This window comes from Oryctolagus cuniculus, chromosome 10 (genome assembly GCF_964237555.1).
Source record: "Oryctolagus cuniculus chromosome 10, mOryCun1.1, whole genome shotgun sequence".
In the NCBI taxonomy this organism is placed as follows: domain Eukaryota; kingdom Metazoa; phylum Chordata; class Mammalia; order Lagomorpha; family Leporidae; genus Oryctolagus; species Oryctolagus cuniculus.
The window spans coordinates 107,395,039-107,413,548 of NC_091441.1; the positions used below are offsets into that span (position 1 = coordinate 107,395,039).

At 49.0% G+C, this 18,510-nt stretch overlaps 1 protein-coding gene and 1 long non-coding RNA gene across 4 annotated transcripts in view; one reads left to right on the forward strand and one right to left on the reverse strand.

Annotated features, from left to right (window-relative positions):
- Positions 1–18,510, reverse strand: part of MYRIP (myosin VIIA and Rab interacting protein) — a 318,908-nt gene that overhangs the window by 24,956 nt on the left and 275,442 nt on the right. For all 3 annotated transcript variants that reach the window (XM_070051000.1, XM_008260267.4, XM_070050999.1), the window contains one exon: positions 16,631–16,870. In XM_070051000.1, coding sequence (XP_069907101.1) covers positions 16,631–16,870 — 240 coding nt within the window. The remainder of the gene's footprint in view (positions 1–16,630; positions 16,871–18,510) is intronic.
- Positions 72–18,460, forward strand: LOC138844124 (uncharacterized). The gene is made up of 2 exons (XR_011379593.1): positions 72–11,274; positions 18,029–18,460. It is a non-coding gene; the product is annotated as an uncharacterized lncRNA (long non-coding RNA).

Sequence of the window (18,510 nt, forward strand, 5' to 3'; positions counted from 1 at the left end):
AGGGAGGAGGAGGAGGAGAGGAAGGAAGGAAGGAAGGAAGGAAGGAAGGAAGGAAGGAAGGAAGGAAGGAAGGAAGGAAGGAAGGAAGGAAGGGGATAAAGAGGAAGGAGGGGGAGGAGGAGCAGCAACAGCAGCAGAAAGGGAGACAGAAGCACGTGTGGAGAAAGACACAGAGAGGTCTTTCTCTCTCCCATTCTCCCCATTCTATCATTTTGCTGTTTTAAGGAGAGAAACTAAAAAAAGAGCAAGGCCCCTGGTGCTGACTGAACCATACACTCTGAAGTGCAGTAAAGACAAGACCTGGCATTGCTTAGCTGGGGCACTGGAGAAGCCAGGCCCCCCAGCATCACCAACCACCTTCCATCGTCAGCCTTCAGGAAGCAGAAGAGCCTATGTACCAGGCTCTGCAGGGGATGCAGACCTGAGTGACCCATGGTCTCTGTCCCCAGCACACAGAAGAGGGTCAGGAAGACAACCACCAGAGGGCAGGAGACCCGTCCTGTGCTGAGCTGTGAGCAGCAGGCTGTGGACCTCAGAGAGGTCAACCAAGCCCTGCTGGCAGCTGATTTTGGGGTTGGAAAGATGCTGAGCCAGCGGCACTGCAGCCCACAGCCAGGCAGGTCTGGGCCCCACAGTGCCCTGAAAACAGCTTCCGGAATTTGCATTTTGCACTGGTGCCCAGGAGGTGCCACTGCAGGCTCCTGCTGTTGGGGTTTTCCGAACCCGTCCCTTACTAGGCTGGAGCCACATGCCAGGCTCTGGGGTAAGTACTTTATTTGCCTTATTTCATTTAACCCTGTAGGTACCATGAGACCTCTAGCTGACAGTGATGAACTCAGGCTCGGACAGGTGATGTGGTTTCCCCTAAAGGACCCAGGGTGTGCACCTGCCAGTACAAAACTGTGCTCAACACTCATAATTCTGACTGCCCCGTAAGGAACACACTGGGGCTGGGGGAGAACAGGACACAAAGAGAAAGCCTCGGCAACTAGGAGGGGACTTCAAGTTCATGGGAAAATGGAATTGCAAAATAAGTTTATTTTGTGCAAAAATTTTTGAAATCCATAAATAAGTAGTATTTTTTTTTATCATACACAACTTCCATGAAATTCTTGAACAGCCCTTGTATTAAACCAGAAGTCACGAGAGCCCAAGGGGGTGACAGGTGGGATAGGAAGTTCCATGTTCTGGAAGCAGGAAGGAGAGAACTCTGGGGCTGTGGGAGATGGCAGCCACCGCTGTGCTTTCCAGGAGATGTCCTGGAAGAACTGAGACCATTAACGAAGATTTAACACAGGAAGGGAAGGAGGAGCTCATTAGGCTTCTGAAATAAGGAAAAGCATAAACTTTTTTTAAAAAAGATTTTTTTACTTATTTATTTGACAGGTAGAGTTATAGACAGTGAGAGAGAGAGAGGGAGAGAGACAGAGATCTGGTCTTCCTTCCATTGGTTCACTCCCTGCCCCCTCCAATGGCTGCGCTGTGTCAATCCGAAGCCAGGATCCAGGTGCTTCTCCTGGTCTACCATGCGGGTGCAGGGCCCAAGCACTTAGATCATCCTCCACTGCCTTCCCGGGCCACAGCAGAGAGCTGGACTGGAAGAGGGGCAGCCGGGACTAGAACTGGCGCCCACATGGGATGCCGGGAGCACAGGCGGAGGATTAACCTAGTGAGCCACAGCGCCGGCCCCAAGCATAATTTTTTTTTTTTTTTTTTTTTTTTTTTGCCAGGCAGAGTTATTGAGAGAGAGAGAAACAGAGAGAGAGTTATAGACAGTGAGAGAGAGACAGAGAGAAAGGTCTTCCTTCCTTTGGTTCATTCCCCTAATGGCCGCTACGGCTGGTGCTGTGCCGATCTGAAGTCAGCAGCTGTGTACTTCCTCCTGGTCTCCCATGTAGGTGCAGGGCCCAAGGACCTGGGCCATCCTCTGCTGCCCTCCTGGGCCACAGCAGAGAGCTGGACTGGAAGAGGAGCAACCGAGACTAGTACCCGGCACCCTGACCGGGACTAGAACCCGGGGTGCCGGCGCCGCAGGCAGAGGATTAGCCCAGTGAGCCAGGACGCCGGCCAAGCATAAATATTTCAAAGCTACTTTTCTCACAACCCAGGAGCCTGGGTGATTACTGAATGCCAAGATGGGATAATGTCTAACTCATCTGTTCAGTTTTTATTTTGAATTTACTATTTTTGATACCATCCTTTCTGGGCAGGGGGTGAAGGGATGCAATCTTCATTGTTGGATTTAGCAAGATCAAGATGCTGGTGAAAAGGTGGGGACCTCCGGGCCTCCTTTCAGCCCTGGGATAAGTGGACACTCCTCCTTAGGAGCTCCCTGGGGGCAATGGACACCCAGACGAGAGGAAAGAAACGTCCCCGTCCCCAGGGTCTTCTGTGTGGGTGTTTGGGAAGTGAGCTAGCAAACAGGAGCTCTTTGTCTGTCTGAATCCCAAAAGGATGAATGGAGGGGTTGCAGAATTGATTATGGAGTGGGGAAGGCTCTTAACAGCTCATAAACAGAGAGTCCCAGCTCCCCATGCCACCGCTGAGATGCCTTTAGGAAGGGAAAGCGGAGGAAGGAGGCAAGCCAGCTCCACCCTGCTCCAGGGGAGACTGCTGGTGTCTCGCAATTTCATTTAAACCTCACAACGACTGGATGTGCTCCCTCTCATTCCATCTTTACTGATGAAGACACTGTGGGTCCGTGAAGAAGGGGCAGGGCTGGGATTCCAGCTCAGAGACTTCGGTCTCCAAACTCATGCTCCTCCCCTCCAACCCAGGCACACCACCATCCTCTCCACAGGTGCAAACTCCCTGGACTCAACGGACTGTAGAACACGATGATGAACCGGAAACTTAGGGACGCATCCGACCAGTGGACAACAGACCAGCAAGGGAAGGGTTGCAGGACAGGCAGCCCACACCATTCAGCAGCTCCAACTCGCTGACATCAGAAAGAAACCCTCCATCTGGCAAGCCTTGTGACCACGCTGCACAACAGAGCATGCCACCAGCTGTCCAGCAAGGAGGTCCTGTTCTGTACTTCCGAGGCCCACCTAGGACTCGGTTGCCCCTGACAACCAGGCTGCAAAAAGAATGTGCTTCGTAAGGAAATGTGTTCTAAGTCCAATGCAGACTTCACAGTCTGCTCAATGCTTCTCTGTCTCACGTTACAGACACCGTCTCGGCTTTGTGCAATGCCTCCATCAGTCCACCAGAGCAAGCAAGCAAATTTGTCCAGAAGCCCTGATTTCATGTATTTTTCCTCCCTCTTAAAGGTAAGAAAAGAAACTCCATCTGTCCTCCTAAATCGCTGACAGAAATCTGCTAGAAAAATTCCATGTGAATGTGTTCTGGTCTTCACGAGACATAAGGCACTTCCAGCGATGCTTCTAAAACCCGTCAAAATACCTTCTCCACCAACAGACTCGGGTCCCTGAAGAGTGATTTGATGAAAGAGAGTGGCACAGAGCCGTGGCAAGAAATTGGAACGGGAACCAGATAGATTTGCATATGTAACAGACCGAAGCAATCACACAGAACAGGGACAAGAGCAGAACCGGCCTCTAAGAAGGTTCAGGTTGAGAAACCACACAGGGCTTGGTGGCCAAGGCCAGTTATGAAAGGAGTAAGATTTTTCCCCTTTTTACAGTGGTGACTAAAAAAAAATGGAATGGTATACTACCGGCAGCTATGTTCTGGAATTAAACCCAATGGTCTGGGTGTTCCCTTGGGGTCATTTTCTTGCCCTTCCTCGGTGGTGTCCAGTATTGTTTGATTTAGACCACCCACATGGAGCCACATCAGGGCGTGGGGAGGGTTGCAGGGGACGGGGCTGCTGGGGCCATCACCTTTGACTGAATCTGCCCTGGCAGGCATAGAACAGGCGACAGTCCCTTTTCTTGGCCTGAGAGGTGGTCATGGCCATGGATCTGCTTTGCTCTTCTCTACTGGGTGTTTCTCAGGCTGTAGGTGCTGACACCTGTTGGAAACATTTCTCCATGGCTGGTGCTAACCAGGGCACCACCAGGGCTGGGTTCTGAAAGGGGTCCAGTGACACAAATCACCTCCCACATGTGCTCAGAAAGGAGCCAGCTCAAGACAGCCCAGCGGATCTGGACAAACAGCAGGTTCCCCTTAGACTCTTTTGGGCACTTCCTATCTCACCAGAAGAAACACTGAAGTTCCTGCAAGGGTCACTCGGCCCTGCTTGCTGCAGCCTGGGCCCTGCTGTCCCCACTGTTCTCCCCTTGACCATCATGCCCCATCATACATCTGTATCAACATCTCACAAAGTTAATTCTAGTGCCCCTACAACATCTAAGTTATATCTTAATAGATGGGTCCTCTCCATTCCTGTTTAATTTTTCCTAAACATCTCAAAACTATTTTTGATTGTTTATCCTATTAGATGATTTTGATTTTCGCAATCTTTTTGAGAAGTTAAAAGTGTCTGGCCTGGATTTTGACATGAATTACATTAAACTTCTAACTCAATTTTGGAAGAATTCTTCTTTACAGCATCTTTCCAGCTCAGCAGTTTTCTTGCTAAATTTTAATTTCACATTCTTTGCTCTGTGGATGGGATAGGTTTCTATTTGATACCCCACCCCCTCAATCTGGCCTGAGATTCAGATGCTAATTTTAGTTCATAGGAAATTGATGTCTACAGTAGGAACTTCTGAAGTGGGGAGATCTCATGTAAACCCCAGAACCACTTGAGCTGCACTGCAGAGTTATGCCGAGTGATAGGAAATTATGAATGAATCTGCTACCAATGGACCTCTTCTTGGAATAGAATGGATTTTGTATTTTGCACTGATTCGCAGTCCAGCTTGCCATATTCTTTTACAGGCTCTTAATATTTCAGCTAAATGTTCATGATCTGACCTCGTCTAGGCCTTGGTGCTGCCTGGCAATGGTGGGGGAGGGTCTTCCCTACTTCCCCACTTTGTTCTCTTCACATTCTATGCAACAGCTATTTTAATCCTCTCCACAATCCTGAAACTCCAGTTCCACTGTCTCCTTCCTTTCCGAAGACACACTTGGCTCCTAGTTCAGAGAGAGGGAGGGAGGCACAGAGACAGAGTATACAGTATTATTACCATGCTCTCTCCCCAAAGCAAACATAAAACAAAGCCTCAGCTTCCTGCGATCCCATTTCCCCACTTACTGGTATCTAAACCAGTGTATCTTTGCTCTTCCAAAGCCTTCGCTCCATCTGTCTCCCGCATTCCCCGCCCCTTAGTGCTGACTATTCAGACTGTTCCCACATGCCCCTACAATAAAAAACACCATGTTTGGGGAACTCCCCTCTTGGCTGCTTGCCCAGTTTTTCCTTAGGATGAATCAGTAAAAGTACACCTTCTGGATCCAGGGGTACGCCACACTTAGACTGCGTCAGTGTGCCAAGTTAGCGATGTGCCAACATGTGCTCCCACCATTTTCTGTTCATTAGTCGCCTGTTTTCCTGAATTCTTAGCAACATAGATTATTGTTGTCATCATCCAGTTTCTCAGCAAAAGTGGAACCTCATTATGATTATCAGTATTTCAATTTATTTATTTGAGAGACAGAAGAGAAAGAGACAGGGAAAGAGCGATGGACAGATACAGAGAGACAGAGACATGGCTCCCATCCACTAAATGCCCACGATGGCTGGGGCTGGGCCAGGGCTGCAGCCACGACACAGCAAGGCCTTCGAGGTCTTCCTCGTGGGAGGCAGGAACCCAGTGGCAGGAACCACCACTGCTGCCTCCTTGGGTCTGCACTCACTGGGAGCTGGACTCAGGAGCGAGAGCTGGGTTAACTCAAGTGCTCTGATGTGGGATACGGGCCTCTTAACTGCTGGCCTACATGCCTGCTCTGCACTTATTTGGAAATTTGTATTCTTATTAACTGAGCAAATGATCAACTTTTCTCTGGTATGGCTGACTTCCCAGTGTTTTAATAGTGCTGGGCACACTGAGACACTCAGTAAAAATTTGTTGAATGAGGAAAAACATGATTGTGCCAACTTCTCAGTGAGGTGTTAAATAAAATTATGATGGGAGTTGAATTGTTTTTCACGTACTTTTTGACCATTTCCATTCTCCTTTTCCGTCTTATAAGCTGCCTGTTTATTGCACTGTCCTTTATCTATCAGTGTTAGGAGGTTATTAATCCTTTAACCATCATATATTTAAGCAGCATGCCTTCTTAATTATTGCTTTCTTTTGAATGGTATGGGTATTTTTATAAACCTGCTATTAATTGTATGCAATCATTTATTTCCATCTTTTAAGATTTCTAGCCTTTCTTGTCCTAATGTTACCAGTCATCTATAACTTCTTCTAGTAATTGTACAGCTTTTCCCACTTAGCATTTTAAACTCCTACCATTGAGAATTTATTCTTGTATGTGATACAATGTAGGGATCTCATTTGGCTTCTTCTCAAATGATCAGCCATAATCACTAAATTATGATTGTGCTACATCATTTATTAAATAATATATTTGCTATATATTCTCTGCTTAAATATGCTGTTCTCATATCACCTTATATTTTTATCTGTTTCTTTATTTTCTGCTGTGTTTCATTTATTTGTTTGCTTATTCCAGTGCTGTCACCATGGCTATTATGGTTGAAGTTCTCTTGGCTATCATGACTGCCTTGAATTTTCTCGTCTGTATTTTATGCATGTATTCTTCCAGATGAAGTTTCAAAAATCTTCATCAAGTTTCAAGAAAATCTCTTAAATAAGATGACTGAAATTCTCCAAAATACATGCGTTAATCTGGGGGAAAGCTGACACATATGAAAGTGTGAAATTTTCCCATTTACACACTGGATATATATGTCTACACTTGTTCAATCTATGTGTTTTCTTTTTAGCAAAGTTAGTTCATTTTATTTATTCAGATCTTACATATTCCCATATGTGTGTGTGTGTGCATGTGTTACACACAGTAAAATTCGCCCTTTAAAGGCACATTGTTATATGAGGGTTATTTTTTTTACCATTTTTAGAAATAATTTTATAAATAGATAGGAATTTTTTTTTTGACAGAGTTAGACAGTGAGAGAGAAATAGACAGAAAGAAAGGTCTTCCTTTACCGTTGGTTCACCCTCCAATGGCCACTGGGCCTGCGCACCATGCTGATCCGAAGCCAGGAGCCAGGTGCTTCTCCTGGTCTCCCATGGGGTACAGGGCCCAAGCACCTGGGCCATCCTCCACTGCACTCCCGGGGCCACAGCAGAGAGCTGGCCTGGAAGAGGGGCAACTGGGACAGAATCCGGCGCCCCCACTGGGACTAGAACCCGGTGTGCTGGTGCCGCAGGTGGAGGATTAGCCTGGTGAGCCACGGTGCCGGCCTACAGACAGGAATTTTGACAAGGGCAGACAGTTGTGCTGCCACCACTGAATTAAGACAGACTATTTCTGTCACACCACGAACATCCCATTATGTCCCTTAACCTCCCACCCACTTAAGTTTCTTGCGGCCACTGCTGTTTCTTGCCTATAGAGTGCTGCCTTTTCCAGAATGCCATGGAAGTGGACACATGTCACCGTTGGAGTCTCTCATTCAGCACTCATGGACCTCACCGTGTCTATCTTCCCTCCTATTGCCGAGTGGTATTTCATTGTATAGATGTACCACAGTATGTCCACTCAGCAGAGATGAGTATTTGGGTTGTTTCTGGCTTTTGGTGATGATGAATGGAGCTGCTACAAGCATGTCTAATGCATTTTGGGGCTTTGTGTATGCATTTGTAGACTTCATTTCTCTGTGGTTAATACGTAGGGGTGGGACTGCCAAGTGGATGTCAGGACTGTATATACTTTTGTTGCTGTTGCAAATAGGATTTTTCCTTTATCGTCTCTGAGATGTTACTCCTTGCTTCTGCATCTCTACTCTTTTATGAGGATTCACCTTGACACACTCATTATTTACAATACTCCTTTGAGGTAATCTTGTTATTTTACTTCCAAAGTCTGAAGTCATCCTAATTTTGTTTCCTGCCGTCTAATACTGGTAACTTATTGTACTGGTGATGATGCCAGACCCAAGTTGAATGATAAAAGGAATACAAGTTATCTTTTTTTTTATTTCATGAATAAGGGTGATTGTTAGGCTTTGGAAGGGCTTCACTCAAGTCCAAGAATTCTCTAATTCTGTCCAAATCATTTCCATTCTTTATACTTTTTTTTTTTTTAATTGACAGGCAGAGTGGACAGTGAGAGACAGAGAGACAGAGAGAAAGGTCCTCCTTGGCCGTTGGTTCACCCTCCAATGGCCGCTGCGGCTGGCGCGCTGTGGCCCACATACCGCGCTGATCTGAAGCCAGGAGCCAGGTGCTTCTCCTGGTCTCCCATGCGGGTGCAGGGCCCAAGGACTTGGGCCATCCTCCACTGCACTCCCGAGCCACAGCAGAGAGCTGGCCTGGAAGAGGGGCAACCAGGACAGAATCCAGTGCCCCAACCAGGACTAGAACCCCATGTCCCAGCGCCGCAGACTGTCCCAGTGCTCACAGACGAATATCAGCCCCTGGAGCTGAGTTTTTGTCTTTCTGCTGCATCATAAGTGCTGGCTTGAACTGATCAGCCGTTGTTTTGGAATCCATTCTTCAATGACTATTTATGAATTTCTACTTTATGTCAAACATCAAGCTAAGAGTTTCATGAAATAACTATGTTTCCCCCTTCATCCTGTAAATATAATAAAAGCGTCAGATTTCCTAGGGTCCGGCACTGTGGCACACAGAGTGAAGCCTCCGCCTGCAGTGTCGGCATCCCATATGGGCTCCAGTTTGAGTCCCACTTCTGAATCCGGCTTCCAGCTAATGCGCCTGGGAAAGCAGCGGAAGATGGCCCAAGTACTTGGGCCCCTGCACCCACATGGGAGATCCAGAAGAAGCTCCCAGCTCCTGGCTTCAGATAGGCCCAGCCCTGGCCATCGTGGCCATTGGGGGAGTGAACCAGTGGATACGAGGTCTCTCTCTCTCTCTGTCTCTCTCTCTCAGTTGGGAACTTTTCAATGCTTATTCACCAGTGAGTTTATATATAAATGTTTGGTGGTACTTGATTTTTGTGTCATATTCATGCCAAGGTTTTAATTAGACATAATGAACTGGCATGCTTCCTAATCTTTTTTCCCACATAGTGTTTAAGGACAACTTCAATGGCATGGTCATTGCTGGTACCGTGAGTATTCCATGGACTTTTCTGTCAAAGACACACAGAACTAGCTTCTTCCCGAGGAGTAATTCTCTGACCGCTTTGCCAATCTCTCCCGTCATCTCTTCAGATCTTACACTCCTTCAGCAGTCAGTTTCGTTCACTTCTTTACAAACACTGTTTTCTAAATGACTACAGAGTATTCACCTAGAGTTTAAACAGATCTTCAAGCTCCACGCGTTTCTTTTTCAAACATATGTACAGGCTATTTTGATAAACAAAATAGACATTTATGTGAAAACATTTACAAATTCACCTGTCATGTATTTCTTCTATCAATAGTAAAATATTATGATATGCGTGATGTTTAAAATGAGTTCTCATCAGACCAAAACAAAACCTAGGGTTTCCCTGAGGACATCCTTTCATCATGCAATAGAATTATCTTGCCAGTCTACTGAGAGATTGTTGTTTTTTAGTGAAATGTGTGCTCAGTGTTCCTGCCATCATTTGGGATCAACAGCACCTCTGGGGCTGGCATTGTGGCATAGCGCGTAAAGCTGCTGTTCATGTCCTGGCTGCTCCACTTTGGATCCAGCTCCTGCTGATGGCCTGGGAAAAGCAGCAAAAGAGAGCCCAAGTGTTCGGGCCCCTGCTCTCTGAGCAGGAGACCCAGATGAAGCTCCCGGCTTTGGCCTGGCCCAGCCCTGACCATTGCGGCCATCTAGGGAGTAAACCAGCAGATGGAAGACCTCTCTCTCTCTCTGTCCCTCCCTTTCTCTATGATTTTCTTTCTTTTCTTTTTTTTTTTTTTTGACAGGCAGAGTAGACAGTGAGAGAGAGACAGAGAGAAAGGTCTTCCTTTGCCGTTGGTTCACCCTCCAATGGCCGCCAGTGCCGGTGCGCTGCTGCCAGTGCACCGCGCTGATCCGATGGCAGGAGCCAGGTACCTATCCTGGTCTCCCATGGGGTGCAGGGCCCAAGCACTTGGGCCATCCTCCACTGCACTCCCTGGTCACAGCAGAGAGCTGGCCTGGAAGAGGGGCAACCGGGACAGAATCTGGCGCCCCGACCGGGACTAGAACCCGGTGTGCCGGTGTCGCAAGGTGGAGGATTAGCCTAGTGAGCTGCGGCACCAGCCTCTCTATGACTTTCAAATCAATCAATCAATCTTAAAAAAAAAAAAACCCACCTCCAGCACTTACTAAACAATGTATCCCAATAGTGAGGCTTCCTGTTCTTAACTTCATTTTCTGTTCTCAGAATGAAACACACTAGTTGTGACACATGATTCTCTTAATATTCCAAAATTTGGTTTGATAGTATTTATTAGGATTTAGAAATTTATGTTTATAGGAGAGACTGGCATATTTATATACACTAGGGTTTTTTTATTTAAAAAAAAATCATGGGAAGGCATGTTATGAAAAAACTATGCATGGATTTGAATTTTTCTTGCACCAAAATAGTTATTTTAAAATTCCACTTAATTCCATTTTCCATGAACTTTTGAAGTATGTTGAGTGAGTGTGCACAGACGTGTGAGTGTGCATTTCTTTTGTTTTCATAGTCTCTCCACCTGGAGCCCAATCGTGCTGATCCTGTGAGGTTCCGGCACACAGCACTTCCTCATGCTCACCTCCCCATTCTCTCCACTCCCACCTCCCCAGGGCATCTTACCTTTGGGCTTGGAGGCACGAGCTCTGAGCCAGTGCCTGGACTTTGACACCTTTCTACTCACCACTTTCTACAAGCTTCTCTCCCTGGAATCCTACCATGCTCTGTCTGATTCTACTGCTGGGGTTGGGAGTAACGCCTCCTCCCCCTGCTCCTCGCCTTTCACTGGGGTTCCGGGCCCTTCCCCACGAGCAGCGCACGTAGGCCTGGGCATGCATGATGGCAGTGTGGGCATGTCCCAGCACCGTGACTACGAGCTGGAGCTCCAACTACTCGACCGCGGCTCTTTCCCCAGGGCAGCAGTCATGAGACACACTGAAGTCTGAGTAGCTTAGAAGCCTTAACTCAGGACCTAGCACTGTATTCACTCTACCACCAGGCAAAGATGAAGACAGCTTTCTGGAATAACAGCCTACTTGAGACGGCACCTGCAGGTGACAGGTGAGTTACTATACGAGCTGGGACACAAAGAACACTTATGTGAACACGGTGACATCCACAATTTTTTTTTTTTCACAAGCGCATGAAATGTGAGAAGTCCGTGGCCCTGGATTTTCTTAAGAACAGTCAATAATTCTGTCTCCTTGACATTGACCTTGATTGTGACTTTGGCATTTTGAGAGAAGCCATCAGAAGATGCACAAATTAGTTTGTTATTTGCGGGAGAAAGATGTGTATCAGTTTAGAGAAGTCACAATACTTGGAGGAAAATGATTCTAGGAAGTTCTTTTTTTTTTGGACAGGCAGAGTGGACAGTGAGAGAGAGAGACAGAGAGAAAGGTCTTCCTTTTCCATTGGTTCACCCCACAATGGCCGCACCGGCTGGCGCACCGCGCTAATCTGAAGCCAGGAGCAGGTGCTTCTCCTGGTCTCCCATGCAGGTGCAGGGGCCCAAGCACTTGGGCCATCCTCCACTGCCCTCCCGGGCCACAGCAGAGAGCTGGACTGGAAGAGGAGCAACCGGGACAGAATCCGGCGCCCAGACTGGAACTAGAACCTGGTGTGCCGGCACCACAGGCGGAGGATTAGCCTATTGAGCCGTGGCGCCAGCCACTAGGAAGATCTAAGTATGGGAGATGTTTGCTGTCTATGATTTCTTTGTGAAAACAAATCACAATGACTCAGCTGTTTGTCATAATTAATGAATGAAGACCCCTTAAATGACAATGCTTCATGACATGTGAATGTCCAAATTTGACTCTAATGCAAGAATCTGGCTTTCAGTAAATACTCAAGACCCCAATGATTGACATAGAGGACATCTTCTGTCATGTCAACAGCAGTGTGACTGATGCTTATATCAGGAAACAAAAACCTGTCTGACACACTGGATATCTAGAACCATGAACTGTGGAGGCAGAAGGGACCTGGGGGATTTCTGCTCCAGCCCTGGAAAGATCAGAGGATTTGTGGGAGACCTGGCCCCTGCACACAGTCTCCCTCTCAGACCAGGAGTTCTTGCCCCACTTCTATGCATCCCTCTTTGGGAAATGTAGCACCTGCATCCCTAGGAGAACACACCCACAAGAATCACTTCATCCAGGACTTGCTTCTAGAACTGTCGCATGGCTACCTGCACAGAGGTGGAGGAGAGACGAGTGTCCATTCCCAGGCTCTGGGGAGCACATGGTTTGGAAAGCTGACCTTTGAGGCTGATGGAACAAAGCTGTTACTTCCAGGAGTGTGGCCCTTAGGGCATCTTGTTCTCAAGAGGTTTTTAGACTGGTCCCAGCTTTACAAACCCATGCTTCAGCTACTTAAAATCCAGACGCCAGTCATCACTGTTACACCATCATTGGGCCCCAACCTGCAGCCAAGGTGAGCCATCTAACCTAACTGTAGGGATAGGCCTGCCTATAGGAAGGGCCTGACTCCAGCCAAGAAAAGATGTTTCTAAAATGCTTCTGCATAAGAAGTTATACCAGGGACACCCAAGTGCCACTGACACGGGTCACCGTGTTTATGGTGACAAGTGTGCCCATTGCTCTGCTTCGGTTCTCAGGGAGAGGCCCAGTGGGGGAGGTGGGGGGTCCTGAGAAGCCAGGCTCTGCTGTTCCTCTGTGCAAGGTAAGAGAAGGGAAATGAGCGGCCTTCCTCACAATGCTGGAGTAAAGGCTGTGAACTGGGGATTCTGCATTTCTCCTGTGTGGCCACCGCATTAGGCTGGGCTCCCCCAGGAGCCAAGCCTGAGACAAGAATTTGAGTGCAGGTGGTTTATTTGGGATGCGGTCCCAGGAAATGGAACATGAGAGAGAGAGAGAGAGAGAAGTCAGAAAGACTGCCTCATCAAGCAACGTACCACAGAGGGTGCCCGGCGCTAAGTCCACTGGGCAACTTGGGAGCCTGCAAGTTGGAGTCAGCGCCCCAACTCAGGGTAGAGGAGCTGGAATGTGTTTGTGCCTCCCATCGGTCACTGGCTAGGGCTGCTCCGGGGAGTGGCATTTCTCTGGCACCTCCTTCCTGCCTGCTGCACAGGAAATGGTGCTCCTGCTGCCTGAGGAAGTCTAGGGCAGGTGACTGTTGGCTGGTGGAGCATTGACAGAAGCTGGGACAGTCACATGGGCTGAGATCCACTCCCCACTGTGTGTGTGTGTGTGTGTGTGTGTGTTGTAGATACTACTGGTGATGGATCATGAGGGAAGCCAGTTACTCTGATCCTGACAATGGGAACTCAGATGTTTCAATGCAGAGTTTTACCCATTTACTCACACATTCTGCATAGCACGAGGAAGCAAGCAAGGTGGTTAGACCACGCTCAGTCTTGCAAACATGGACTAGAAACCGACACCGAGGTAACTGCTCCTTCAGTATCCCTGCAGGTGGATGCGCTATCATGGCAGTGGAGTTTTTGCCCTGAGCTTGTTCCAAAGGATCTAGTAATTCCTTACCGCTGGGCTTCAAGCGTGTGCTAAACCCCATGCACAATTCACACCTCACAACTCCATGAGGGGCTATGGTGATCTCCATTTCACAAAAGAGGCCAGGATGTGTCTACCCAGTCAACACTGAAAATCTGTGCTAGGTCCCTGAGATCAGTTTGAAAAAACTGACAGACACGGGTGTGTCCACCAGCCGAGAGCAAGCCGAGAGCAGCTGAGCCCAGAGGGACGGGAGCGGCCGAGAAGCATGTGGAGGGCCAGGCAGACAAGTCAGAAAGTGAGTTGGAGCCACACACGGCGCTGGCTTGTTCTAAGGAGAGGCAAGGAGCTAAGACAGAGCTGGCAAAGCTCATGACTGTGTTTGTTTGTTCCTTCCTTCCTTCCTTCCTTCCTTCCTTCCTTCCTTCCTTCCTTCCTTCCTTTCCCTTCCTTTTCTTTCCTTTCCCTTCCTTTCCTTTCCTTTCCTTTCCTTTTTTTTTTTTTTTTTTTGACAGGCAGAGTGGACAGTGAGAGAGAGAGAGACAGAGAGAAAGGTCTTCCTTTGCCGTTGGTTCACCCTCCAGTGGCTGCCACAGCCGGCGTGTTGCAGCCGGCGCACCGCACTGATCTGATGGCAGGAGCCAGGTATTTATCCTGGTCTCCCGTGGGGTGCAGGGCCCAAGCACTTGGGCCATCCTTCACTGCACTCCCTGGCCACAGCAGAGAGCTGGCCTGGAAGAGGGGCAACCAGGACAGAATCTGGTGCCCCGACCGGGACTAGAACCCCGTGTGCCGGCGCCGCAAGGTGGAGGATTAGCCTAGTGAGCCGCGGCGCCGGCCATGACTGTATTTCAAATCCAGTCTAATCCTGAAACCTATCTCCATACCCTCCTTCTTTCAAATACTACTCAACATGTAAACCCATATTTGTTTTCCTTTACCCAGAGCAGTCCAGGCCTGATGGGGAAAATTAATCATCTTTTTGTTTGCTGCATGAATTGCACGCCAACAATGATATCTGATGGAATACTGAATTCATTGATTTAGGGTGGGCTGAGAGGCTACTTTGGGAAGGAGCTGACACACCGAGGAGTCTGGGTAAAGCTGACTCCCCTATTTTCCCGCTCAGCAAGGGCAGGGAAGGGATGCAGGTGTGTGGCCGAGTTCCCTGGCTTTTGCCCCCATGCCTCCCCATTGCCCTGCTTGCATTCTGCCCGGGAAGGCACAGCACTGGCAGGTGGCCGTGCCTCCAGGAGGTTGGTCCCTGGAGCCTGATGAGGGGTGGGAGTCACGGCTCATTGTGCCCCGGCATGCCGCTGGTGCAGCGCGAGTCGGCAGCAGGACACAGAGCCACAGGGAGAGAGATCGTGATCTCCTTCAGGTAGCATCTGGTTGCCGCCTCTGGCATGAAGAGGTGACTGTGCTGTGGCATCTTCAACTACAGAGAGGATCAGAGCCCCTTACCATCAAGGAGGCACCAGGTGAGGACCCACCTCCCAGGGAGGGGCTGCCCGTGCAGACCAGGCTCCACTCTTCAACCCACACACCTGCCCGGACGAAGACTCATGGGTAAGGACACAGTGGCTATGGACTGGCCTGAGGATGGGTGAACGGTGGAGGCTTCAGGGACTCAGTCATGAGTGACAGCCCCCACGTCCCCAGGGGCCTCTGCTGGACCACTGGTGGCCATGGTGGGGTTGGCCTGGCTCCACGGTACCCCAGCCCAGCCACTCACCAGAGAAAGGGGGCTCATTCACCCACACAGCTAGGTCACCAGCAACTTGTTAGCTTCTACAGCACTCACACAGGACAGGGAACAGACCTAGAAGGGACTTCCTTGCCAGAATCCTCATTCCAAAGATGAAATGGACTATTTCATTCTGACTGCATCACAGGTGCACAGAAACGGAGATGTTAGCAGGCTAAATGGTCCCCAAACTGCAGAGCTGATGGTTCCTTGTCATCGCCTGGGACCTGAGGACAAGCATGGCTGAGAGGCAGCCTCAGCACTGAAACTTGCTGGCTGTGGCCTTTGTGTAACTACCTTCCTGACTCGACCTCAGTTTTCCTCATCTGAAAAATGGGCTGTGTCTATTCCAAAGGGTTATGTAATGAGCTCATTAACACATGCTAAGCACCAGGCATGAAAGAGATACTCTACAAATGTTAGTTTCTTCTCTTTCCTTGGAGACAGGCAGGGATATCTTGACTCTACAGTGGACAAGTCTGGCATGAATGTGCTTTGAGAAGCTGTGGAGAGAACCCACATGCACGCCTGGGCAGTGGGCAGAGCACTCACTCTGGAGGGAGTCTTGCATCCCTTTCTTCCGGGTCCCTTGGAACTCAGCGGCTGGCTGGGGCAGGGGCAGTGGAGGAGGAGCGTCGGACAGGGCAATGGATGGGGCTTGGGGGACCTGACAGCAGCAGATTGCAACACTGGGATTCCATAGGCACTTGGATTGGGAAAGGATTCCAAGACTACAACACACACACACACACACACACACACACACACATCTAATACCAGAGACACAAACTATCCAAAAGGCGGCTTTCAACACAAAGGCTCCACTGTGGATTAAAAGAGGCTTTGCTGACCTGATCAAATTCCATGGGAAGGATTGCTTAGGGGGAGGCTGGGGTGACAAACAGTGTTGTTTTTTTTTAAACCAATGAGAATGATTGGGGCACTGAGTTACACACTTAGAGCCGAGAGGTGGCTCTGATGCTCTTGGGAGACTTTGCAGGGACACGTGGTGCTGTTTTCCGCAGGGTACCCCCAGCGCCAATCAAGAGGGTTCCCTTGGGCTCTCCCACCTCCCGGATGGCTCTCCACAGAGAGCTCTTTGGGGGTCAGCATCTCTGCACAGACACAGCACATTTCCCCCGTGCCCCAGCTGCAGCCCCGAGCCCTCTGTCCGCGGTTTGGCGGTCCCTACCTTCTTAAGCTCTTCCTGGACACTCCGGCTGTTCTCCTCGGAAGACAGACTTTCCTTCTGGGTCTCGGACTCTGTCCTGGGCTCAGACTCCTGGTCCTCCCCGGAGGAAGTCTCTTTTTCACTCATTTTCATCGCTAACTCGTATAGCCTGTTTCTGAGCATCTCCTCCGTGGCGTCCGGGCCCGTCCAGGGGCGCTGACCCTCGTTGCTGCCATCAGTCTCTGATATATCACCCGACACCTGCGTGAAAGCCAGAACCGCAAGATGAGGACCCTCCTGCTAGCGTCATGTGGCTCATTTCTAAAATCACCCCAGGGGCCAGCGCCGTGGCTCACTTGGTTAACCCTCTGCCTGTGGCGCCAGCATCCCATATGGGTGCCGGGTTCTAGTCCTGGTTGCTCCTCTTCCAGGCCAGCTCTCTGCAGTGGCCCGGGACGGCAGTGGAGGATGGCCCAAGTGCTTGGGCCCTGCACCCCATGGGAGACCAGGAGGAAGCACCTGGCTCCTGGCTTCAGATTGGCGCAGCGCCAGCAATAGCGGCCATTTGGGGGTGTGAACCAATGGAAGGAAGACCTTTCTCTCTATCTCTCTCTCTCTCTCTGTCTAACTCTGTCAAATAAAGAAATAAAAAATAAATAAAATAAAATCACCCCAGAGGCGAGGCGAAGACGGCGCAGGAAAGCAACAGCTCTCGGCCTGGCTGCTTTTTCTACACATGAATTTTCACCATTTGCCATGCACTTTGCCAAACGCATGCGTTGTAACACTTGGTTAAGGGGTTCAGGCAGGTGAGCCTCTGTACCCAGAAAAGCTTTCAAATTCACTCTGTTTCATTCACAAACTACTCACTGAGTTCCCACCGTGGGTGGCACTGCTCACGTGCCCATGAGCTGGTGCTGCTGTGTCCAGTGAACCTGGCTGGCTCCGCCTTGCCTGGCCAGTCCCCGGGTGGAGGGGGGGCACGGAAACTATGCAGCAACTTTTATGGTGGTTTATGTGCCGGGATGATGATGACGACAATGCTGACAAGGATGGCAATGATACCTCTGTGTGTGTGTGTGTGTGTGTGTGTGTGTGTGTCTAGCAGCCCATGAATGGGAGGGGTCAGGGGTGAGGGAAGGATTCCCAATGGAAGTGATGTTTGAACAGAGATTCCAAGTGTAATGGCCATGCAGCTCTAAGGAAGAAAGGGAGAACAGTATTCCAGGCAGAGATTTGGAGAGGGTGCCAAGTCCTTGCACAGAAATCAGCAATGTCTGACACTCTCTCAATTTTTACATCACCTGCTTCTGTGACCCATTTGGTGATATTAAGTTCTTTCTATGAGTACAAGGAATCTTTAAAAAGTTTGTGGGAAAATCCTATCATGCATGTATCTCAATTTTTTTTTTTTTGCAGGAAAAGAAACAACTTTTAATTCCGTTTTTCACAACCTTTTTGAAGTACCCACGTCTCTTTGCTACTTCAAAGGGACCTTGAATTTCAAAACAAACTTCACCCAAACACCAAAAATACCAAGTGTGTTGAACAAGGACTCATGCAACAGATCAACAAGAAAATCAAGAATTGTGAGAAACTTGTGTGCCTTGAAAACAGGTCACAGCGTGGAATTCCTTACAGGCAAGCCAGACAACTACAGGAAACACGTGTATCTGGGCCTACAGCACTTTAAGCGACTGTTGGGAGTATGACTGCCTGCCTATGGGGTGGGGGTGGGGGCTGTGTCTCACACCTCTCACCTTATAAACTGGTATCTGTGTTCATGGGACATTATTTGGAAAACAGGAAAGCAATGTTCTCCATGCTCCATTAAAACTGCATCTTCATTTCCTTAGGCTACGCCATAAGCGTTTTTCCCCCAGGGAAGGAGAAAGCAGCTC